This window comes from Eubalaena glacialis, chromosome 5 (genome assembly GCF_028564815.1).
Source record: "Eubalaena glacialis isolate mEubGla1 chromosome 5, mEubGla1.1.hap2.+ XY, whole genome shotgun sequence".
In the NCBI taxonomy this organism is placed as follows: Eukaryota; Metazoa; Chordata; class Mammalia; order Artiodactyla; family Balaenidae; genus Eubalaena; species Eubalaena glacialis.
The window spans coordinates 14316466-14342417 of NC_083720.1; the positions used below are offsets into that span (position 1 = coordinate 14316466).

The 25952-nt window shown below is 35.0% G+C and overlaps 1 protein-coding gene across 1 annotated transcript in view; it reads right to left on the minus strand.

Annotated features, from left to right (window-relative positions):
* LARP1B (La ribonucleoprotein 1B) overlaps positions 1-25952 on the minus strand; it is a 129802-nt gene that overhangs the window by 41775 nt on the left and 62075 nt on the right. Inside the window, exon 12 of the mRNA XM_061191986.1 lies at positions 7724-7847. Coding sequence (XP_061047969.1) covers positions 7724-7847 — 124 coding nt within the window. The remainder of the gene's footprint in view (positions 1-7723; positions 7848-25952) is intronic.

Below are 25952 nucleotides of genomic sequence, written 5' to 3' on the forward strand. Positions count from 1 at the left end.
TGACTACACAGTTGGTTATTTATATGGAGTATAGGATGGAGTCTGTACACATAAATTTGACACTCATTGGTATAAGGATTCTATTTAAAACCATGAAACTAAATACTATTACCTGAGGAGTTCCTGAGGATCAGAAAGAGAAGAGACTTGAAGACTAGGTGCTAAAGCATCCAGAGCTTGGGGAAATGGGGAAGAACCAGCAAATAAGACTCCCTGAAGTAGAATGAGAACTAAGTAAATAGTGTATAAGAAGAATGTGTTTCAAGACAGAGAATGATTGATCCAATGCTGTTGGGGAAGATGATGATTGATATGACCCCTCTTAAACACAGAGATCTCTAGAGGCACCATCAAAAGCTGATTTGGGGTGTGAGGGGCAAAAGCCTGTTTGAATCGGGTATAGGGGATAAACAGGAAGATAGATATTAAAGACAGTGAAAACAAACACTTATTTTTGCCTTAAATTCTATTTTGTAATAGCAATAGCAGTTCTTTTTATTATCATCGTTGTTTTATAGCATTTTGCATCCTTTTGCCTTTCAATCTTTCTGTATACTTATGACATACAAACAGCACAGAGCTGAATATTTTTTAAATCTAATCCATAATTGTCTTTATAACTGAAAGTTAATCTATTCAACATTTCTTATCATAGCAATATATTGATTTCTATTCTTAATTTTTGCTTATTCTTTCTGTTCATATTTTTAAAAATTGGAGATTATAGAACATGAAGATTAATAAATGTATATATAGATTTTAAAATACAGTTGATTTAGAAATGAAAATGAGAACAAGAAATTAAGTATGGGGCTTCCCTGGTGGCGCAGTGGTTGAGAATCTGCCTGCCAACGCAGGGCACACGGGTTCGAGCCCAGGTCTGGGAAGATCCCACATGCCGCGGAGCAACTAAGCCCGTGCGCCACAACTACTGAGCCTGCGCGTCTGGAGCCTGTGCTCCGCAACGGGAGAGGCCGCGACAGTGAGAGGCCCGCGCACCGCGATGAAGAGTGGCCCCCGCTCGCCGCAACTGGAGAAAGCCCTCGCACAGAAACGAAGACCCAACACAACCAAAAATAATTAAATAAATAACTTACTAATTATGTAAAAAAAAAAAAAAAGAAATTAAGTATGGAAAAAATTTAAGCTTCCTAAAAACACTGTATTTAAAAAAAAATTTTGGTAAATATCTGAGACTTTACTTAAAGAGCTTAATCACTTATAACCCAGGAAGGCAATATTTAAAAGAAACATAGAGTTGGTACTCACAAACCCACCAACTAGGCTAATACATAAATTACAGATTCAGGCAAACCCATTTGCAGACTTTCCAAATGGGATTCCTCCCTTTTCTCAGGAATTAAACACTATATTAATTTTTTTTTTTACTTCCCCTTGCTCTTCATGGTTTCTACAGGCTATGCATGTATCCATGAATTTTATATGATGGCATTAAATTGATAAATCCTCTACTTTTAAGATTAACCCATTTTGTCACATGTAGCTTTAGTTCTTTCATTTTCCACTGCTGCATATTTTTCCTTTCTATGAATATGCCACATATTATATTCTACTATAAATGGGTATTTTTTTAGTTTTCTTTTTTTTTAATATTATGAACAATGTTGCTATAAATGTTCTTTTTGGTAAACATTTGCAACAGTATCTCTTGAAGTGAAACTGCTGGGTTATAATATGTTATGTCACCATGGTTTTAACTGGCAAATCGCAGCAAAGTAGAGTATAATATCTTTTCGTATTTACCAGCCATACAGTTTTCCTCTGTGTGAAGCTCCAGTTTATGTTTTGTCAACTACTTTTTCTACTGATGTTAATCTTTTTTCATATTGACTTTTTAAAATAGAAGTATAGTTGATTTACAATATTATATTCATTTCAGGCATACAACATAATTCAATATTTTTATGGATTATTACAAAACAATGGCTATATTCCCATGTACTGTGCAATATATCCTTGTTGCTTATGTATTTTATACATAGTAGTTTGTATCTCTTAATCCCATACCCTATCTCCCCCGCCCCTTCCCTCTAATTTTTTAAAAAAATTTATTTATGTGTTTATTTTTGGCTGCATTGGGTCTTCGTTGTTGTGCGAGGGCTTTCTCTAGTTGCGGCGACTGGGGACTACTCTTCGTTGCGGTGTGCAGGCTTCTCGTTGCAGTGGCTTCTCTTGTTGAGGAGCACGGGCTCTAGGTGCACGGGCTTTAGTAGTTGTGGCTCACAGGCTCTAGAGCGCAGGCTCAGAAGTTGTGGTGCACGGGCTTAGTTGCTCCGCGGCATGTGGGATCTTTCCGGACCAGGGATCGAACCCGTGTCCCCTGCATTGGCAGGTGGATTCTTAACCACTGCACCAGTAGGGAAGTCCCTCTTCCCTCTAATTCTTTGTTACTTTTATGCATTGTAAAATTTATCTCTTTGGGACTTAACAACTTGGGAACGTGCCCATGGGATGATATTAAGTAAAATGAGTAAAATGAAGAGTGGTAGATACGATGCAATCCGAACTGTGCATACGGGAGAATATTTACTTATTGGCAATGGAAGATGCTGATGGTTGACCAGATCACTGTCTTTAAGAAGGCTCCATTTTCAAATGAATCATATGTGTTTTTGTAGCTGTGAACCATATCCTCCATGCTTCTTTCCTTTTGAAAATGGGATGCTATCTTTTTTCCCTTTGCACAGAGCAGTATATCTGCCCAGTTAACAATAAAAATTATTGAGATTATCAGGGGACCAGAGTGTAATCTGTAGTTTATTCCAAGACTTTGCATATCTCTTTAATAGTTCTCATAGGGTATAGTCCAAGGTGCCAAACTAAACAAAGATGCTAACATGAAATCTTCGTTTATTTAAAATGTGGTCACTTCTTTCATCATGAAAAAAACTACACACACTAACTCTGACTTCAATAATAACTTTAAATCACTTTGAGTCACTGAATTTTAAAACTGTATTGTATGGCATAACTTATTAAAAAGTTAAAAGTAGATCCCGGGAATTTAAGTAAATTAATTAATTAAATAAAATACATCTCTTGGGACTTTAATTCTATGATGCTGTGAGGAGCATAAATTTTCAATTTTAATGTACTCAAATTAAACAACACAAAAAATCTTGTAATTAGACTAAACATCCTTAGTGGAATACCCTAAGAATGTTAAAAAAAAAAAAACAAAGTTTAAAAGTATAAAGTTTTTAAAAGTTCAAAGCCTAAAAATTTAAAGAATTTTTTTAAAAGTAAGCTTCTTTTAGTATTTATAGTAATATTATTTAATATTATTGTTATTCTGAAGCTACTATATCATAGGATAAACAATTCTGTTACTGTGCTTAGGAATGATATTTTTTTCACATAAGTAAAAAGTGGTACAAATATAAAATCTAACAAATTAAAATTAAAATCTGTAATCATAAATTTGAACAAAAAATATCAATATAAATTTGTAACATAATTTTCCTTAAAAAAATTTCCAAGCTCTTTCAATGGAAAAGGCCTAGAAACAATGACCAACTCAGTAGCAACTAGAGTACTGACAAAGCTTAATCACCTGGCAAACAAGACAGTTAAGAGTCCAACTCCAGGGATTTCCCTGGTGGTCCAGTGGTAAAGGATCTGCTTTCCAATGCAGGGGACTGGAACTGCAGCTTCAATCCCTGGCCTGGGAAGATCCCACATGCCACGGAGCAACTAAGCCCGCACACCACAACCACTGAGCCTGCTCACCTCAACTAGAGAGCCCACATGCCGCAAACTACAGAGCCCATGAGCTCTGGAGCCTGCGCGCCACAACTACAGAGCCCATGCACTCTGGAGCCCGTGCGCCACAACTAGAGAGAGAAAACCCACATGCCACAACTAGAGAGAAGCCCTCACACCGCAACGAAGAGCCCACGCGCCACAATGAAAGATCCCGTGTGCCGCAACTAAGACCCGACGCAGCCAAAAATAATAAATAAATATAAACAAATGAAAAAATAATATTTTCAAAAAAGAGTCCAACTCCATTATCACAGAACAAAGCAATGAAAGGTGGATTTGGAGCTAAAAGTCAATAAACTGATAATTGGCCCAAGTATCAATAAGACAGTAGAGTAAAACCCATCTAATGTATTTATGAGATCAGAGTGATAATTTTCTTTTTTCAATTGAAGTATAGTTGATGTACAATAGTATATAAGTTGTAGGTGTACAATATAGTGATTCACAATTTTTAAATGTTATACTCCATTTATAGTTATTATAAAATATTGGCTATATCCCCCATGTTGTACAATATACCCTTGTAGCTTATTTTACACATAATAGTTTGTACCTCTTAATCCCCTAACCTCATAATCCCTCTCCCCGCTTCCCTCTCCCCACTGGTAACCACTAGTTTGTTCTCTATATCTGTGAGTCTGTTTCTTTTCTGCTATATTCACTAGTTTGTATTTTTTAGATTCCACATATAAGTGAGATCATAGAGTATCTGTCTTTCTCTGTCTGATTTATTTCACTTAGTATAATGTCCTTCAAGTCCATCCATGTTGCTGCAAATGGCAAAATTTTGTTCCTTTTTTATGGCTGAGTAGTATTCCATTGTATATGTATATATACCACATCTTCTTTATCCATTCATCTGTTGATACACACTTAGGTTGTTTCCATACTTTGGCAATTGTAAATAATGCTGCTATGAACATTGGGGTACATGTGTCTTTATTTTAAATTAGTGTTTTTGTTTTTTTAGATATATACCCAGGATTGGAACTGCCAGGTCATATGGTGGTTCTACTTTTAGTTTTTTGAGAAACCTCCATACTGTTTTCCACAGTGCTCCACCAACTTACATTCCCACCAACAATGTAGGAGGGTTCCCTTTCTCCACACCCTTGCCAACATTTGTTATTTGTGTTCTTTTGGATGACAGCCATCCTGACAGGTGTGAGGTGATATTTCATTGTGGTTTTGATTTACATTTCCTTGATGATTAGCAATGCTGAGCATCTTTTCATGTGCCTGTTGGCCACCTGCATGTCCTCTTAGGAAAAATGTCTATTCAGTTCTTCAGCCCTTTTTAAAATCAGGTTGTTTGTTTTTTTGATGTTCCATTGTATGAGCTGTTTATATATGTTGGATATTAACCCTTTATTGGTCATATCATTTGCAAACAATTTCTCCCATTCAGTAGGTTGTCATTTCCTTTTGTCGATGGTTTCCTTTGCCATGCAAAATCTTTTATGTTTAATTAGGTCCCATTTGTTTATTTTTGCATTTATTTCCTTTGCTTTAGGAGAAAGATGCAAAAAAACATTCCTGTGATTTATGTCACAGAGTGTTCTGCCTAAGTCTTTCTCTAGGAGTTTTATGGCTTCTGGTCTTACATTTAGGTCTTTAATCCATTTTGAGTTTATTTTGTATATGATGTAGAGAATGTTCTAATTTCATTATTGTACATGTAGCTGTCCAGTTTTCCAAGCACCACTTAATGAAAAGACTGTCTTTTCTCCACTGTACATTCTTGCCTCCTTTATTGTAGACTAATTGACCAGAGGTGCGTGGGTTTATTTCTGGGCTTTCTATCCTGTTCTACTGATCTGTATGTATGCTTTTGTGCCAGTACCATACTGCTTTGATTACTGTAGCTTTGTAGTATGGCCTTAAGTCAGGGATCCTGACTCCTCCAGCTCTGTTTTTCTTTCTCAAGATTGCTTTGGCTATTTGGGGTCTTTTGTGTTTCCATGCAAATTTTAAAATTATTTGTTCTAGTTCTGTGACAAATGTCATTGATATTCTGATAGAGATTGCATTGAATCTGTTGATTGCCTTGGGTAGTATGGTCATTTTAACAATATTAATTCTTCCAATCCAAGAAAATGGTATATATCTCCATCTGTTTGTGTTGTCTTCAATTTCTTTCATCAGTGACTTATAGTTTTCCAAGTACAGGTTTTTTACCTCCTTAGGTAGGTTTATTCCTAGGTATTTTACTCTTTTTGATGGGATTGTAATTGGGATTGCTTCCTTAATTTCTCTTTCTGATAGTTCATTGCTACTGTATAGAAATGCAACCGATTTCTGTATATTAATTTCATATCCTGCAACTTTACCAAATTTTTTGATGAGCTCTAATAGTTTTGATCATAGTGATAATTTTAAAATAAAACAAAAAACCCAAAAAACCTCCTCATTGGTCACCAAAGATGTAGAGAACGAGCTCATTACTTTGAAAACTAGTAAACAAAGTGAGAGAATTAAGCATTTATTTCCTTTCCTATAAGAACTCTATCTCAGGAAAAACAAATAGTCAATTAAGGGAAATCCTCTTTATGGAAGTAATCTACGAAATTAAGAAGGAATTATGAAAATAGAATTATCACTGTTTTGAAGCCCCTTGTGAAATAAAACTTCAAGCGATGATTATCAAAGAGAGACACCAAAGAGAGACAATCGAGCATTATGTGCCTCCTGGTATAAGTATTCAACACAACATATGACATATTCTTGCAAAAATGTGAGCCTCAATCTGATCAAGCCTCTGTATCAAAATCACAGTTAAAGAAAACTCAGGACCAGAAAATGGTTGGATGAAACCATGGGATGCAATTAGCAAAGTCCAGAATGTAAGAAATTCTACAGGACAAACAATCTAGTTTCTACAACAATAAAGTTCAAGGGAAAAAACCACAACAGTATGAACCTATATACTAAGAGACATATCAACCTACTGCAATGTTTGGAGTTTATATGGATCCTGATTTTTTTTTAAGTGATGAATGAGAAAATTTGAACACCAACTAGATATTTTATATTAAGGAATTACTGTTAATTTTAGATGTGATAATGGTACTGGCTTATTTATGTGTTAAAATAGGTAGTCCTTATCTTTTTAAAGACACATACAGAAATATTTAAGTATGAAAAAATATGAATAATATGATTGGGAGTTTGTTTCAAAATAATCCAAGTGGGAGGTAAAGAGAATGAGTGGAGTCAAGATGAAATAAAATCGGCTATGAGATGATAAAGCAGCTAATGGGTAGGTAATGGGTACATGGGGTTTCATTATACAATTTGCTTTATTTTTGTATATGTCTGAAGTTTTCCAAATTAAAAGTTTTTCTTTAACCTGCCTTCAGGATAAAGTATAATAAAATCAGTTACACTTGCCTGAAAATGTCAGATTCAATTTTATGAATCTCCCAAATGTACTTACACTTTCACACAAAGCTAAGGCCTTAAAGCAAAAGAATGATGCTAGTGGTATATTTTAAGGAATCAGCAAGTGAGTGAAAAATTTTTCTTATTTTGCAAAGAGAAGCATTCCCAGAAATCTCAAAATCAAATGAGACACATAAAGAAACCAACCAATTCAGCCTACTTTTAAGTAAGCATTTGGGTTTGAGCATGAAGTGGTGTTATAATAGACAACTCCTGGATCACCTTTGTGATTACCTGCCTATTCACCAAGAGTAAGGTGGGCTTCCAACTATGATCATTTACTACATGGCTGTCTTACCAAATTTACAATCTGTATTTTTAAGTCTCTAAAATGTTTTGAAGTTCACCAAAGGATAAATAAAAGTTGAGTTTTAAAATTCTAGTGTTTTACCAGATATCTAAATGTTTTCCACAAATAAAAAAGAAGCATACTTTAAAACAATTTAGAACTGCTTTAATATTATTCAGACACTTACACAAAAGCAGATTTACATACCTTGCCTGGACTGTGAAGGTGCTACAGGAACTTCTTGGTTTGGCTCAAAAGGAAGTTCAGGTGTTAGGTTTTCAAACTGCTCTTTACTAATGAGATTTAGCTTCTTAAAGTTCTCGACTTCTTGCTGAAGTAGAATGGAGGAATCTAATTACTAAACTGGTTAATAGAGTAACCAACAGACAATAATTGATACTAATCTCAAAAAATGAGTTTTAAAAACAGGAATTGATTGCAACCAAATAGAAAAGATGTTCTAATAAAGAATCTAGCATTATACTTAATAACAATTAATATTCAGAGTCTAAAAGAGGCATCAAGAACCCTAAAATATTATGACTATTTTATAATTAAAATACATTATAAGAACATACATTCTTATCATTAACTATTTGTTGAGCATTTACACACAAGACCACTAGAGTATTATAGAGGCTACAAAGTAATCCAATTCATGTTCCCTACCCTTAAGGAATTTACAAGTTAGATGGAAAGAAAGAAATGCACACATAAAAATAATATTAGACAGTGTATGAAAAGTGGATAGTATTTGGTATAAGAATTGAGATCATAAGGGAGGCATCACAGAAGAGATGGGACAAAGCAGCTCCTTAGAATAAGAATTTAGAGAAAGGGAAAAGCATCCTAAATTCGGTACTATGAGCAAAGATGAGAAGCTTGGAATAAGCAATCATTTATTAGAAGATAATTCAGTAAATGACAAAATTTGTTTAGAACCAGTGGTCCGGTAAGGAAGCTGGAGAAAGCTAATAGACCTTTAACACTAGTCCAAGAAGTTTCTGCCTCTTTTTCTAATAGTGGGAAACATGTGATGAAACATAAACCTAGATGGCTATGAAGGTTCATTTCCAAACCCCTTAAGTAAGCTTAGTAGCAAGGATACTGCGTAGGTCTAAGCTGTTAGCTCAAAGGAAGAATGGGCCCATCCCTGCCCCTAGGGCCCCTTTCTAATTTTTGTTACATAATCACATAGATGTTCCCTGCCCTGACCTACATATATGTAAAACATTACAGAGGTGGAGGCCATTCTCTGCTGGAAGGTCATCTGGCCATAATGCATGAAGACTATCGAAGCCTGGCTGAAGCTGTGGGGAAAAAAAAAAGACTTTGAGGGACTACTTGCATTCTATTACTTCTGGTAAGTTTTCCCCAATAAACCCTGTATTACATCTACACTACTCCTCAGTGCTAATTGGTCCATGACCCTTTACAGAGTAACATCTAAAAAGAGTGTAAGCAGGTAAAAGACATGACAAAAGTATCTGTCTGATGAGCCAAATTAAACATCATCATTACAAAATAGTTGTGGCATCTTGCTCTTAACAGCTATCCAAACAATCTTTTCCTTCTGTCTACAAACATGAATGTTAGTTAACTGGATTTATTAGATCCAGTTAGCCTTTTAAACTAGGATCTATCTTCTTTTCATGAAAATGCCTTAAATGATTACTTCCCCTATGCCAAAATTGCTTTCCCAAAAGTCTTCAATAAGCTCTTCAAGCTAATTGAGTCATTACTCTTCACTGTCCCTTATCTTGCTACAGAGCTTGCTATTAGCAACTCCCACTTCAATGAACATTTATTGTATGTTTATCATATGCCAAAAATGAATAAACACAGTTCTATTCTGATGGGAACACAAATAATACGTTTCTGTTTTGTTTTTAACTTTTAAAACTAATTATGGTATAACACACCCCAATTTACATATATATATATACACACACACTAGAGAAGGGCATAAATCATAGGTATATATCTCAATAAGTAGTCAAAAGTGAACAGACCTGTGGAACCACCATTCGGGTAAAGATGATATAACTAGCACCCTAGAAGTACCCTTCATGCTCCTTCCTTCCTATCACTACCCTGTCTTTCTTCCTAAAGACAGCCAATACTCAGACTTAATTCTATAGATTCATTTTGCCTGTTTTTGAATTTTATAAAAAAGTAATCATAACGTATGGTTTCTTTAACACAAAATTATCTTTATGAGATTCATCTATAGTTTGTGGCTCTACAGCAGAGTTCAACAAACTACAGCCCCTAAAGGCCAAAGTTTGTCTTTGTAAATAGTTTCATTGGAACACAACCACATCCATTTGTTTACATATTGCACACGGCTGCACCAATGCTACAACTGCAGGGTTGAGTAGTTGCCGTAGTCAATGTATGACATACAAAGCCTAAAATATTTACTACACAGCTCTTTACAGAAAAAGTTTGTCCATCCCTGCTCTACGGTACTCTATTGTATGATCAAACCACAATTTTAAAAAATCCATTCTAGGGACTTCCCTGGTGGCACAGTGGTTAAGAATCTGCCTGCCAATGCAGGGGACACAGGTTTGAGCCCTGGTCCGGGAAGATCCCACATGCCATGGAGCAACTAAGCCCGTGCGCCACAACTACTGAGCCTGCGCTCTAGAGCCCGCGAGCCACAACTACTGAGCCCACGTGCCACAACTACTGAGCCCACGTGCCACAACTACTGAAGACTGCATGCCTAGAGCCCGTGTTCCGCAACAAGAGAAGCCACCACAAGGAGAAGCCTGCACACCACAATGAGCAGCCCCCGCCCACCGCAACTAGAGAAAGCCCACGCGCAGCAATGAAGACCCAACGCAGTCAAAAATTAAAATTAATTAATTAATTAATTATTTTAAAAAAAGATAAATACAAAAATCCATTCTACTGTTGATGAGCATCAGGTCCCTTCCAGACTATAGCTGTTATAAATAATGTTGTTATAAATATGTTTTTACAGAACACTTATTTGGTGAACATATGATTTTTTACCTTTTTGTAAATTGAAGTATAGTTGATATACAATATTATATGTCACAGGTATACAATACAGTAATGCACAATTTTTAAAGTTTATACTCCATTTATAGTTACTATAAAATATAGGCTATATTCCCTGGATATGTACAACATATCCTTGTAGCTTATCCTATACCTAATAGTTTGTACTTCTTACTACCCCATCCCTATATTTCCCCTCCCTCCTTCCCTCTCCCTACTGGTAACCACTAGTTTGTTCTCTATATCTGTGAGTCTGTTTCTTTTTTGTTATATTCACTACTTTGTTGTATTTTTTAGATTCCACATATAAATGAGAACATACAGTATTTGTCTTCCTCTGACTTACTCACTTAGCATAATGCCCTCCAAGTCCATCCACTTTGCTGCAAACGGCAAAACTTTGTTCTTTTTTTATGGCTGAGTAGTATTCCATTGTGTGTGTGTGTATGCGTGTGTGTGTGTGTGTATACCACATCTTCTTTATCCATTTATCTTTTGATGCACACTTGGGTTGCTTCCATATTTTGGCAATTGTACATAATGCTGCTATGAACATTGGGTGCAAGTGTCTTTTTAAATTAGTGTTTTTTCTTTTTTTCAGGTATATATCCAGGACTGGAAATTCTAGGACACATGGTAGTTCTACTTTTAGTTTTTTGAGAAACCTCCATACTATTTACCACAGTGGCTCCACCAATTTACATTCCCACCAACAGTGTAGGAGGGTTCCCTTTTCTCCAAAACCTTGCCAACATTTGTTATTGTGTTCTTTTAGATGACAGCCATCCTGACAGGTGTGAGGTGATATTTCATTGTGCTTTTGATTTACATTTCCCTGATGATTAGTGATGCTGAGCATCTTTTCATGCGCCTGTTAACCACCTCCATGTCCTCTTAGGAAAAATATTTATTCAGTTCTTCGGCCCATTTTTTAATCAGGTTTCTTTTTGTTTTTGTTTTTTTTTGATGTTAAGTTGTATGAGCTGTTTATATATGTTGGATATTAACCCCTTATTGGTCATACCATTTGCAAATAATTTCTCCCATTCAGTAGGTTGTCATCTCCTTTTGTCGATGGTTTCCTTTGCCATGCCGAATCTTTTAAGTTTAATTAGGTCCCATTTATTTATTCTTGTTTTTATTTCCCTTACTTTAGGAGATGAATCCAAAAAAAAATCCTGTGATTTATGACAACAGACATACATTTTTATTGACTATTTACTAGGAGTGGAATTGCTGAATCAGGTGGGGCACTTCAACTTTAGTATAAAATGCAAATATGTTTTCATAGTAGTTGTACCTATTTACATTCCCATTAGCAGTATATCAAAGTTCCTATTGCTCTACATCCTCATCAACACTTGGTATTGTCAGTTTTTAAAAATTTAGTCTTTTTGAAAAGGACCAAACTATGGATATAAACAACATTTTGGATGGACCTCAAGGGCATTATGATTTTAAAAAATATCAATCTTAAACGGTAACATGCTGTATGATTCCTTTTATATAACATTCTCAAAATGACAACATTATAGAGATGGAGAACAGATTAATGACTACCAGGGATTAGGAATAGCAGAGGGGAGGCAGATGGGTGTAAGTTTAATAGCACAAGGGAGATCTTTGTGGTGATAAAATAATTCAGTGCCTTGACTTTAATGGTAGTTATGTGAATCTACATGGGATAAAATGACAGCGAAGTATATACACAGATTTGTGATAATAAACACCAATTTCCTGGTTTTAATATTGTGGTTTAATTATCTAAGCTATCAGATTTAATTAGATTTAATTATCTAAGATAACCTTTCAAGGTTATCTGGGTGAAGGGTACACTGGACCTCTCTGCACTATTTTTCCAGCTTCCTATGAATCTATAATTATCTCAAAAATTTGAAAAATTTAAAGATGTAGCCACTCTGGTAGATGTGTTATCTCATTGTGGTTTTAATTTGTATTTCTCTGATTATTAATAATGATGAAAACCTTTAGTATATTTTATTTGGATAATTTTTTTGTGTGATATGACTATCCTATTCTATTGCTCATTTTCCTATACAGTTGTCTTTCTCATTGATTTGTACGAGTTCTTTACAAAATGTTGTAAATGTCTTTTTTCCACTCTGTACCTTACCTTTTCACTCTCTTATGGTGTCTTCTGTTGAAAAGTTCTTTTTAATGTACTACATTTTATCAATCATTTGCTTCATTGTGTTATTTCCTGTTTAGTAAATCTTTCTGTACTAAAAGATCATGGAAATAGTATCTTAATCTTTTACGAGTTTTATTATTTTGACTTTCACATTTAAAACTACAATATATCTAGAATTGATTTTTCTGTGTATGGTATAAGGGTTAATGTGCACTTGAAAAGAATGTGAATTCTGCAGATGTCAGGTGCAGTATTTCATTTCTGTCAATTAAGCCAAGTTTCTTAACTGTGTTGTTCACATTTCCCACATCCTTACTGATTTTTTCATCTGCTTGCTATACCTTGCATCTTTCTTGATAAGGTGTATTAAAATCTCCCACTATGATTATAAATTTGTCTATGCACAGCTATCAATTTTTGTCTTATATATTTTGAGGCTGCTATTAAATGCATACAAGTTTAGAACTTACATATTTTCTGGTGCAACTAAACCTTTTATGATTATGAAATGTCCCATTTAATCTTGAATAATTCTTTTTGCCTTAAAAATCCACTTTACCCATAGAGTTATACCAACTTTGTTGTGGTTAGTGTCAATATTTATTTAAATCTACACATGTATTTACCATTTCCATTGTTCTTTATTCCTTTCTGTACCTTCACCTTCTTCCTGGAATCATTTTTCTTTGCCTAAAATACTTCCTTTGTACTTTCTTTAAAGCATATCTGTTGAAAATAAATTTTCTCAGTTTTCATGTCTGTTGGTTATTTCACCTTCATTTTCAAACAGCTTCATTGAGATACAATTTACATACCATAAAATTCACCTATATTAAGTGTACTCTTCAACTATTTGTTTACCTTTATTTCTGAACACTAGTTCCCTTCCAGTACTGTGATTATACCATCCCATTGTCTCCCGACTTCCATTATTTCTGCTGAAAAGTTAGCTGTAAGTCTTACTATTGATGCTTTTAAAGAAATCTGTCCTTTTTCTCTGGCTTTCGTTATTTATTTTCAGCAGTTTTAAATTATAACCTTGATGTGGTTTTCTTTATATTTATATTCTTTGGAGTTCATAGGACTTCTTGAATTTATCCCTTGTTATATCTTTCATTGGTTTTGGTAAAATGTCAGCCATAATTTCTTCAAATAATATTTCTGCCTTATCCTCTCACTCCTCTCTTCTGAGAATCCAGTCAAATGCATGTTTGAGCTTGGGACTGTATCTCCTATGTCTCTGACACTATTTTCTTTATTTTCCACTTTTTTTGCTCCATGCTTCACTCTTGATTTTTTCTTAACCCATCTTAGTAATTCTGTATTCAGCGTGTACTTATCTACTGTTATGCCCGTTCATTGCACTCATTTTATATTTTTCATTTCCAGAATTTCAGTTAGATTCCTTTTTAAAATTTCTACTTCTCTGATGAAATTCTCCATTTTACCTTTTTAAAAATCATGTTAATAATAACTAAAGTCTGTTTGATAACTCTATTATCTGGATCTCTATGGATCTGTCTCTATTTTCTGTTGTTCCTTTTGTTTTTTCTATAATATCATCTTGTCTTCTTGTATGCCTGATTATTTTGGGGGGGCCAGACATTATTTTTGAAAACTTGAGGCTTAGGATGATATTTTACTCTAGAAAGGATTTGTGTTTTCCTTCAACTAAGTGGCTACAGGCATCAGCATGCTGATCCAATGAGGGATTAAAATGAATAGACACTAACCCTACCGAGAGCAGATCTTTTTAAGTTACCCTGATATTCTAGGATGTAGGCCTTTAGAGTTCCCAAAGCCCAGAAGGCTTACTAGAGGTCCCCAACTGGTTTCTGAACACCAATTTTTATTACCCTAGTTCCATGAGTTTTTCAAAAAATCTCTTTTCAGCTTTTCAGTTGCTTCTTCTGGAACTAGCTGATGCCTCTGAGGGAAATGCAGACTGTAATGCCAGTCTTCTTCAGATTTCCTTCTTCCAGATTTTAGCCACACAATTCTTTATTGTATTGTTAGCTCTACTGTGCTTTCATGCAGATTTTTTTACCTACTTTTCCAGTTGTTCTCGGCAGGAGGGCTGATATGAATTACACAATCTACCCCAATTGAATCTATAGCCAAAGTCTAATTTTTGTTTTTTAAATAAACTTATACTTTGCCTTGCTCAAAAGGGGACCAAAAAGACTTAATAATCAATGGATAAGACTTGTAAACAAATTAATTACATTTCACTATAAGAGTTAAAAATTGGCACACATGAGGTAAAACGTTAGAATAAAAACATGATTTTTCTGGGGTGGATGACAATAAAAACTATCAAAGAGGTATTTCCTGGGAAGAGTAAAATCTGAACTGGGTTTTTCAGTCTAAAGGATGAAAAGGAGTTTGGCAAGTAAACAATGTAAAAAAATAGTGCAGACAGAGGAAATAACACATGCATCTTGGTATTTATTGCGTATGAATTTTAAAACTGAAAGCAGTGGCACAATGAAGACAGATATGTAAGAGCCAAATCATGAATTATTGTTTTCCAAGGAATTTGAACTTTATCTTGAGGGAGGTAAAAAAGCACTGAAGAGCATTAAGAAAAATAGGAAAATAGTAGGATTAATATTTTAGAAATTTGAAGGATTTGCATTCTTTTCCTTGGGATCACTTATTTTGAAAATTAAGTAAGCCTGAAACTATCTGAAGCCATCTTTGCCATCTCATAGAGAAAGCCTGACTGAAAATGAAGCTAACACAGAGGAAAGAAGACCAAAGATAGGAGTAGAGAAATGTGAAATCATTCTTTGAAGTCCTAGACAAAGACTTGTCTGGAAGCAAGTACTACTCCTTGGACTTCTGGTAGTAAATTCCCTTACTTGCTAGGAAAAAAGGAGGAAAGGAGAAAGGAAGGAGGAAGACTACTCTCTGACAAGAGGAAAGCTGGAAAGAGAATGAACTAGAGCCAAGAACCTAGTATACAAACCCCATGGAGAGATGGTGCAGACCAGAACTGCTGCATGGCAGTAGTGATGGTTAGGGAAGGATGGATAGGACCTAGTGACACACTGCATGTTGGAAGTTAGAAGTTGATGAGGATTCCTAAGGCATCCAACCAAAATAAAAAAAACATAGAAAACAGGTTTAGGGTAGGTTTCCTTTAATTTTTTAAATGGAGACAGAATATAAATGAGATACCTATGGAACACGAGACACACAGCTGGAAAATCTAATAGCTACTGGTTACAGTTCTAGAGGCCCACAAAGACACTAGGATGTCATTAGCATACAGTTAATGATTAAAAACCTGGGAATAAATTCTCTCACTTATGGACAAGATAACAAAGTTCTAAGAGAAGCAGGTCAAGGGTAGGACCAGGGAAGACCGCATTTAAAAAGCAGGCGGAAATTGTACACTCAAAAATGGTTAAAACTGTAAATTTTCTGTATACATATTTTACCATAATAAAAAAAAAGACACCTCCCAGTAAAGGCAAGCATGCCATTTTGTCATAAGGTATGAAAAGTGCTAAGCAATGGGGACATAACATTGGTATACATGAGCCATCTTGAGAAAGTTCTAACCTGACCAAATTTGAAACATCTGAACATCAAAATGAATAACTGGAATGGAATGGTATCCATTCAAGAGTCCATACTGACATTAAAAAGAGAGACAGAGAGAGACAGAAACAGACAGAGAGAGAAGAGAAAGTTAAAATACAAAATAAAAAATGAATGGAAAGTTCTTTTTTACAGAAGAATGCTAACTAACTGACATAGAGGGAGTAACAAATAAAAAATTACCATCTTATAATCACCATAGTAAAACTGACTCAGGCAAAAGTCATCAATGGAAGCTAAAACACTAAGTGAAGACTGCTGGGGAACACAGCTTTAAAATATTACTCCAGAGATCACTTATTAATTACAAAGGGAAGCAGGTACCTTCATCTGTTTGCAGAAGACATGAAGGAAAGTGACAACATGAAAACCAAATGACATCATTATGTCTCCTGAGGTGATACACTAAAGAGGGCACATAACCTATGTAATATTCCTGCCAAAAATATTTAACCTAAAGCTAGTCATATGGAAATATCAGGCAAACCTAAATTGAGGGATATTTTCCAAAACTATTGGCCTGGATTCTTCAAAAATGTCAATGTCTGCACCCCTATGTTCATAGTAGCACTATTTACAATAGCCAAGACATGGAAACAACCTACATGTCCATCAACAGATGAATGGATAAGAAGATGTGGTGTGTATGTATGTGTGTGTGTGTGTGTGTATATATATATATATATATATATATATACAAAATAAAATATTACTCATCCATAACAAAGAATGAAATAATGCCATTTGCAGCAACTTGGATGGACCTAGAGATTATCATACTAAGTGAAGTTAAGTCAGAAAGACAAATACCACATGATATCACTTACATATGGAATCTAAAATATGACACAAATGAACTTATCTACAAAACAGAAACAGACTCACAGACATAGAGAACAGACTTGTGGTTGCCAAGGGGAAGGGGGGACAGGGGAGGATTGGATTGGGCATTTGGGACTAGCAGATGCAAACAATTACATATAAAATGGATAAACAACAAGATCTTATTGTATAGCACAGGGAACTACGTTCAGTATACTGTAATAAACCATAATGGAAAAGACAAAAAAAAAAAAAGAAAGAAAAAAAAAGCCAATGGCATGAAAAGCAAAAAAAAAAAAAAAAAGGCTGAGGAATTATTCTAAATTAAAGAAAATTAAAATTATGTAATTCTAAATGCAATGTGTGATTCTTGGAGTTGGTATCAAAAAATAAATAAAAAGTTATAAAGGACAGTATTAAGACAATTAGAGAAATCTAAATATAGGCTATATATTAGATATAGCATTCTATCAAGACTAAACTTTCTACGTTTGACAGTTATTGTTATGTAGGAGAATGTACTTGTTTTTAAGAGATACAGGCTTTATATTTAGGGATAAAGTGGCATAGTGTCTATAACTAACTCACAGGTGGTTCAAAAAAATTCACATACATATTATACATATCCCTTTGATTCAGCATTTCATTTCACCCCTGGATTATTATAAATAAGTTTTAACTCAACTTCTGTCCTCCCCTACTCTGACCTAGGCTAATGCTTCTGTTAGATTAAACCTTACTAAACCATATTGTGATCATACCACTTTTCTTTGTAAGAACTGCAATCGCTCCTTATTCTAAATTCCTACATAGATTTCAAGACACTTCACAATCTGCTCCCATCCCACCTACCCAAACAATCTTCAATTTCAGTACATCACAATAGTACTAACATTTTTAACTTAAAGAAATTTGATTATACTTGTTCAGCAATTACAGTAACTTTTTAAGTTATTATTTTTTAATGCAACTGCCATTCTACTCAATGAACATACGCAGTGAAGTAATTAAGCCCTAAAATGTTAATTCACATAAAGAAAAACCCAACAAAAGGATGCATACATTTTAATAATGTCCTGACCATTAAAAGGTAAAGTATCTAGGGAATTCCCTGGCAGTCCAGTGGTTAGGACTCCGCACTTCCACTGCCGGGGGCCTGGGTTTGATCCCTAGTCGGGGAAATCCCGCAAGCCATGCAGCGTGGCCAAAAAAAAAAAAAAAAAAGAGATTAAAAGGTAAAGTGTGTAAACAAGTATAGTTTCACCATATCCTCAAGGACCTAATTTTATAATTAAAGGCTTTCATGTTTAAAAATAAGTTGAGAACCATAGAGAAACACTGATTAAATCTGAATTATTTTAAAAATCAGCCTCTTAGGAAAAAGATGACCATGAACAGGAAGAGCCACCAAGTTAGAATCTTCATAAATTTGCTCAAGTGCTTCAAACAGTGAAACACTTGAATATTTTATAAATATGATCCTGCTACATTACTATATATATGATAAATTTACATATGCATATTATGATGTGGGGCTATATTTAAAACCACATACGTATTTTACGAGTCGTTTAAAGGACTTTTAAGAGTATTTTGGCCATACTCAGTTTTCAACTTAAAAGGACTCTAGAACCAATTCCCAAATAATATTTAACTGCAGTGCATTAGAGAAGACACATAAGTTAGGTCTTAGACCTATCAGTGTTGAGCAACTTTTCTTTACTCAAGAAACAGTAATTTAAAAATTGCAAACTGTATTTTATAAATTATCTTTATAAGGATATTAAAAAGTACATCTGTGTTACACATCACTGCAATTCCATCAAAGAAGGAATAGGCCAGATTTTATAAACTACATAATTTACATTGTAATAGCTAACTTAAACACTATCTTTGAAGGAGATACTTTAGGAACTGATTTTTCACTTATTGACATACATTGTTTTAGTATTGAATTCTTAGTCACTCTTCAATCCACTTTCTTTGAGACACAACATTTTCATCGTCACTGTTCTTTGCAACAATCACAAGGGTTTAACATTTATTTAAGAGACAGTCCACCTACTTACAGCACCAGAGGCTACTTTCTGTCCTCACCTCTCTTTTCTCCATTTTCCCCCTTCAAGTCAAGCCAACTGGTTACCTTCACTAGTTGGACTACCTATTCTGTTTTGATTTTGTACATTTCCAGATAGTGCCTAAAAACCAAGGAAAAGCTCTTGCGTGCATCAAGGGATGGAAATTCTGATAAAAGTTATAAGGGGACAAATTTTACAACCACTGTTTTAGCAGTGGGAAAAAAATTTTCTCTGCCACAGAAACCTGAAAAATAAATCAAGCAGAGTCCCAGGAAAAGGCAAGAAATGAGTCAGTTGTTTAGGGCTGACTAGTCTACACCTTAAATCAAACATACAAAAGAGGTTCCTAGTCTGAGCTCAACAAACGGGAAACATAAAGGACCTTGGGCCTGTAAACTCCACGACATCAGGGACTTGCTGTTTATTTTCCTCAACACTGTACACAAGTGCCTATCACTAAGCTTGACACTTCACAGGTACTCCGATATCTGTAATGAATGAACAAAGAATGGATGATTGAATGAAAAACAAGACAGAAACTGAAGTCAAGAAGAATGCGTTCCAAAGGAAGATATTTTTTTGTGGGTTTTTTTCTTTTTTTTTTTTGGTCAGGAGTATTGAACAAAACAGTGGGTCCTAGATTAAGTGTTTTGTTAATTATAATATAGAATATTCATTACTAGGGCCAAGTTTAAGCCTAACCCTTCTCTATAATGCCTCCCTTGATTATGCCAACCAAAAACTCTCAAAATTCTTTCATCCAGGTCTTTTAAAATAATTCTGCCTTAGTGTGAACTATATGTATACAGTATAAAAATTAATAGCTGTGAATACCACCTGTTACCACCATCTAGGTTAACAGAACACTGCCAATACCTTAAAGTTCCTTGTTTGCTTCTGTCCAATCACATTCTCTTCCTTTTCTCCAGAGGTACTGTTATATGGATTTTAGTGAAGGTCATTTCCTAACTGTTCTTTTATTAACCACCTTTGAAAGTTCCCCTAAGCAATATATTTCACTTCCCCTGTCTTTGAACTTTATGTAAATAAAATCATATTTTAATATGATAATATAATATAATATACTGCATATATTCCATGAATAACATTCACCAAATCTTTTTTAGTTTAATTTTTATTTTGGAATTTTTCTAACATATGCAAAAATAGAACAGTATACTGAAGCCCTATATATCCATTACCTAGTTTCAATTATCATCATTTTACTATTCTCTCATTTGATCTACACCGGCATTACTTTAAAAATCATCCCCATTTCTTTGTTTCTAAGCAGCTCCAGTCATGGTGCTGGTGTTACCCTTGCCTGGTTGTAGGTGGCTGTCTCTCCTGTCTGTAGAATTCTGGCCTGAAATTACCAGCTGGTACACCAAACTAAGCAGCTTCAACAGGGACATTATTTCCTCCTAATATCAGTTCAGTAACTGGATTTGGTTTTTTACTATTGTACACTTCTGGCAAAGAGGGAAGATAATAGTTCCTCGGTCTTCCTTTGTTTTTGAATTAGATTTTGATATTTCAGACTGTAAAGGGCTTTGGGGGATGATATTGATATTACCTGTGATAGCAGTAATTTTACTGAAGCAACTGCATTGAAATTCACTTGGGTTTTCTCTCATTATCAGATTCTATTCCAAACAACTATTCTGTAAATCCAAATGGATTACCAGTGTGCTACAGATTTATTATAGAACAACATTCTATGTTTGGTCTAAATTGAAAATAGTTTAAGTTAGTCTTATCATCTAAAATATTTTTAAATGTTCTTTACATGAAATTTTATTTTGTATTTTTAAAACTTTAGGGACTTTATTTTTCTAAGTCAGTTAACTACTTTTTTAAAAAAATATTTTGTATCTACTTTTGTAACTTCATCAGAATAAAACATATTGAAAGAAAAAAAATCATCCCCATTTCTGTATCTATGATTAATTTATTTCACTGCTAAATACCAAACCATTATACACAAAGACACAATTTATTTATCCATTATACTATTTTGGACATGATATGAAATTGATGCTCATTAGATATTTGTGTGTATACATATACATTTAGAAATGGAATAGATGTTTCCTAGGATGCATAAACAGTCAACTTTAGTAAGTAATATTAAACTGTTTACAAAGATGGTTGTAACACGCAACAACATAGACGGGCCTAGTGTGTATTATGCCTAGTGAAATAAGTCAAAGAAGACAAATACTGTATGTTATTACTTACAAGTGGAATCTAAATAATAAAATAAATGAATGAATATAACAAAACAGAAACAGACTCACAGATATAGAGAACAACTAATGGTGACCAGTCGGGGGAGGGAGTGAGAAGGGGCAAGACAAGAGTAGGGGATTAAGAGGTACAAACTACTATGTATAAAATAAATAAGCTTCAAGTATATATTGTATAGCACAGGGAATATAGCCAATATTTTATAATAACTTTAAATGGAGGATAATCTATAAAAATTCTGAAGCACCATGATGTACACCTGAAATTAATATAATATTGTAAATCAACAATACTTCAATTTTTAAAAAAAGATGGTTCTAACAATTTAATCTAGCACCAACTGTGGTATGTGAGTTCCTATTGTGCCGTTCTTTACAAAGACTTAATACTGTCAGACTTTAATTTTATGATGTAACAGTTATGATCTTCTGCCTCTGCATATGATAGAGTAACTGATACAAGCCTACTTCTCCCAACGAAAATAACCATAAACTGATATAAAGTAACTATTTTAGCACTGGATAACTAGCAATGCAAGATCCTGATCTCTGAAAGAAGAGAAATTCACAAGGTGGACTCCACAATCACCCCAGCTCTCTTTTCTCAGTACAATTTCCCAACCACAGCACAGCAAGCTTCAGCCCAAGCAAAGCATGGCTGTCCTGCTGAGCTGAGAAGGTAGTGCTTAGTATTCAGGGAAGCTGAAGCAGTGGAATCTATAGAGCAGAACACTGAGGAAGAGGGAGCTAATTAGTGCTGGAGGGGGCAATACCCCTTGTGAGTAGGGGGTCAGACCCCTGTGAGTCCTTGGCTGAAGGCTGAGCTACATACATAGAGGATAAGACTCCCTGAGACATATCCAAAAACATCTGCAATGGGACTGAGCTGAACAGTTATATTAAAGGTCCAACAGCATTGGGAGATGATGACATATAGACCCAGTTGAGAATGGAGAACCCTTGTTAACCACTCATCAACACCCAGGGCATCCAGGTGAGATACACTTTAAAAATTAGGCCATGCTACAGAGTAAGGCCCACCCCTTACAGTAAGACCTACTCTAGATTCCCTAGCAGAGCCTAACACAAAACCTGATAAGATGTTGACGAGACATAGGGTTTAGAGGCTAAGCTCTACCAAGTTAGAGAGGTTTTCCACAGATCTAACCTAACAAAGAATAAAACCAAGCCCACAAAATTCCAAGTTGTCAGGCCAATAAAACAAAAAAATCAACATTCCTCAGAGGAAGATGACATAATCTATAATCTCTACAGTATAATACCTAAAATGTCTAGTAAAAAAACATTTCACATTTAATATCTAAAATGTGAAAAGAAACAGAAAGATGTAACACATAGTCAAGAAAACAACAAAAACAACAACAGTCAATAGAAACTGTCTTCCAGATGTCTCAAATGTTGGATTTTACAATAGGGACTTTAAAGTAACTATTACAGAGTTAAGTTTGATGAACTAAACGAAAAGATGGTCTGAATGAATGAACAGATAGGAAATCCCAGCCAAAAAAGTAGACTACAAAAATAATAAGTTATAGAACTGAAAACGTTGTACTTGGATGAGCTTAAGAATAGAATGGAGATGGCAGACAAAAGCTAGTGAAAATAAAGACAGATTTGAAGACATAATTTAATGTATAAAACAGAGGGAAAATAGCCTGTGAGCCACAACTACTGAGCCCACATGCCACAACTACTGAAGCATGTGTGCCCTAGAGCCCGTGTGCCGCAACTACTGAGCCACGTGCTGCAACTACTGAAGCCCACACGCCTAGAGCCCGTGCTCAACAAGAGAAGCCACCGTGATGAGAAGCCTGTGCACTGCAACGAACAGTAGGCCCCGCTTGCCGCAACTAGAGAAAGCTCACGCACAGCAACGAAGACCCAACGCAGCGAAAATATAAAATTTAATAAATAAATAAATAAAAGACTGTTTTTTCTTTTCACAATTTCCTTAAAAGACAACTGTTAGTTTAAAGCAAAATAATAACATTTTAAGATGGGGTTTAGAATACATGTAAAAGGATACAACACTAGCACAAAGGCAGTGGAACTATATTTTTGTAATTATAAATTATATTTGTAAGCCAAGAAATATTAACTGTCAGATGAGAAAAGTGTGAAATGATATAATAATCTAGATAGATTTAGAAAAGTTAAGGAGGCATATTATTAGCACTAGAGTAATCACTAAAAAATAAAAAAGTTTAAAGCAGCATAACTAACAAGCCAAAAGAGAAAATAAAATGTAATATTATAAAACGTTTGATTAACTTAGAGGTCACAAAAGAAGTTAAAAAGGGAATAAAAATATTATAACTAGTAAGACCCAATCATATGATGTCTACAAGAAACCCTCCTATAAAATAAAGGCACTAATTGGGGAATTCCCTGGCGGTCTAGTGGCTAGGACTCAGCGTTTTCACTGCCAGGGCCTTGGTTTGATCCCTGGTCGGGGAACTAAGATCCTGCCAGCCACACAGCACAGCAAATAAATAAATAAAAATAAAATAAAATAAATAAATATAAATAAAATAAAGGCACTAATAGGCTGAAAGTAAAAAGATAAAAGAAAGCTGGCAACTTTGGCTTCAACATCAGCTTCAAGACATGGCATTACAAGAAATAATGATGAGGGACTTCCCTGGTGGTGCAGTGGTTAAGAATCCGCCAGCCAACGCAGGGGACACGGGTTCGATCCCTGGTCCGGGAAGATCCCACATGCCACAGAGCACCTAAGCCTGGGCGCCACAACTACTGAGCCTGCGCTCTAGAGCCCACGAGCTACAGCTACTGAAGCCCAGGTGCCTAGAGCCCGTGCTCCGCAACAGGAGAAGCCATTGCAATGAGAAGCCCGCACACTGCAATGAAGAGTAGCCCCTGCTTGCCGCAACTAGAGAAAGCCTGCACGCAGCAACGAAGACCCAACGCAGCCAAAATTTTAAAAAAAAAAATTAAAATAAATAATGATGAGTCAATATGGATCACTGTGCATATTTCACAATGATGAATCAATTCATCAAGAATACATAACTACATATGTATACTGCATCTCATAACAGATGCATACATATGCATCACACATACATGCATTTAATAATAGAGCTACAAAATTTATGTAGCAAAAACTGACAGCTCTAAAGGAAGAAATAAACAAATTTCAACCACAGTTGAAGATTTTAACAGCCCTCTCTCAGTAATTTATATGAGAAAAAAAAGTCTACAGGATATATAAGATTTGAACAACGCTATCAGATAACAGTCTGGCCTAACTGACGTTTACAGAATATTACACCTAAAACCTACAGATTATAAATTATTTCCAAGTATACATAAAATCCTCCACCAAGATAGTGGAACTATCTTGCTTGCTTAGTCATTTTTTTCTCTGAGCACCAACCCCATTCTAAACTTACTTCCCTTAGAAAATACTTATGGGAATATTTTGAGGCTTAGAATGACGTCAGTCTACAATCAGTGGGCCAAATCTGGTCCGTGGTCTGTTTTATTGTACAGCCCTCTAGTTAAAAACAGCTTTTACAATAAAGGGCTACATTAAAATAAAATTAAAAAATACAAAAAACAACAACCAAAAAACCAACCATGAAACAAAGAACATGCTACAGAGACCCTAAGTAGCCTGCAAAGCAGAAAATATTTACTATCCAGCCCTGTACAGAAGAGTTTGCCAACCTCTGAAATAAGTTCCTCCAAAGAGGATATACGTTTGCTTATGCCAGGCGCCTGTGATTTTAATAGTCCAGAACTACTTTATATTCTTAGTTCTAGCTTTTTTCAGACTGAAGTATATTATGAATTTGAGCTGCAAATTCATAAATGTTTGACCATCGAGTGGTTACTTCCCACCTGCCTCCATTCAGAACCAAGACCAAGACACGCCCTCTGAGTAAATGTCCGCTTCTGAGCTCAGTTTCTTTTCTCTGGGATTGCATATTCAGTCAATCTATGGAACAAGCATAACTTTTTTTTGGTAATTTTTTCAATAATTTAATCTAGAATGTTGTTATTTTCCATAAGAGGTTATCTGGGAACATAGCTATTCACATACTCACAAAGAGAACACTTGAATCAAGCTCCTTCAATTGTATTCTGCTACTATAGAGGTTTACGTAACTGTGGAGAGAGCAGGAAATGTAGAACATGAAAGGATGCTCAAAGAAGGTGATGTCTAACCAAGTTTGAATCATGAATAGGAGTTTGTGTAGCAAAGATGATGGGGCAAGAGCATTTCAAGGCTTTGGAGGAACATGCACAAAAGCTTAAAGATGACAAGAGTATCTTTGGGAAACTCCAAGTACTTCAGTGTACAGAGAAAAAGAGCAGTGAGATGAGGCTGGAAAAGTGGAAACATGGAGATATGGAAGAATTCATGAAATATGAGAGTAATACAAACAAGACTTACTGACTAACTTGAGGCAAGAGGGATATACCCATGCCAATGTTCAGGGATCACA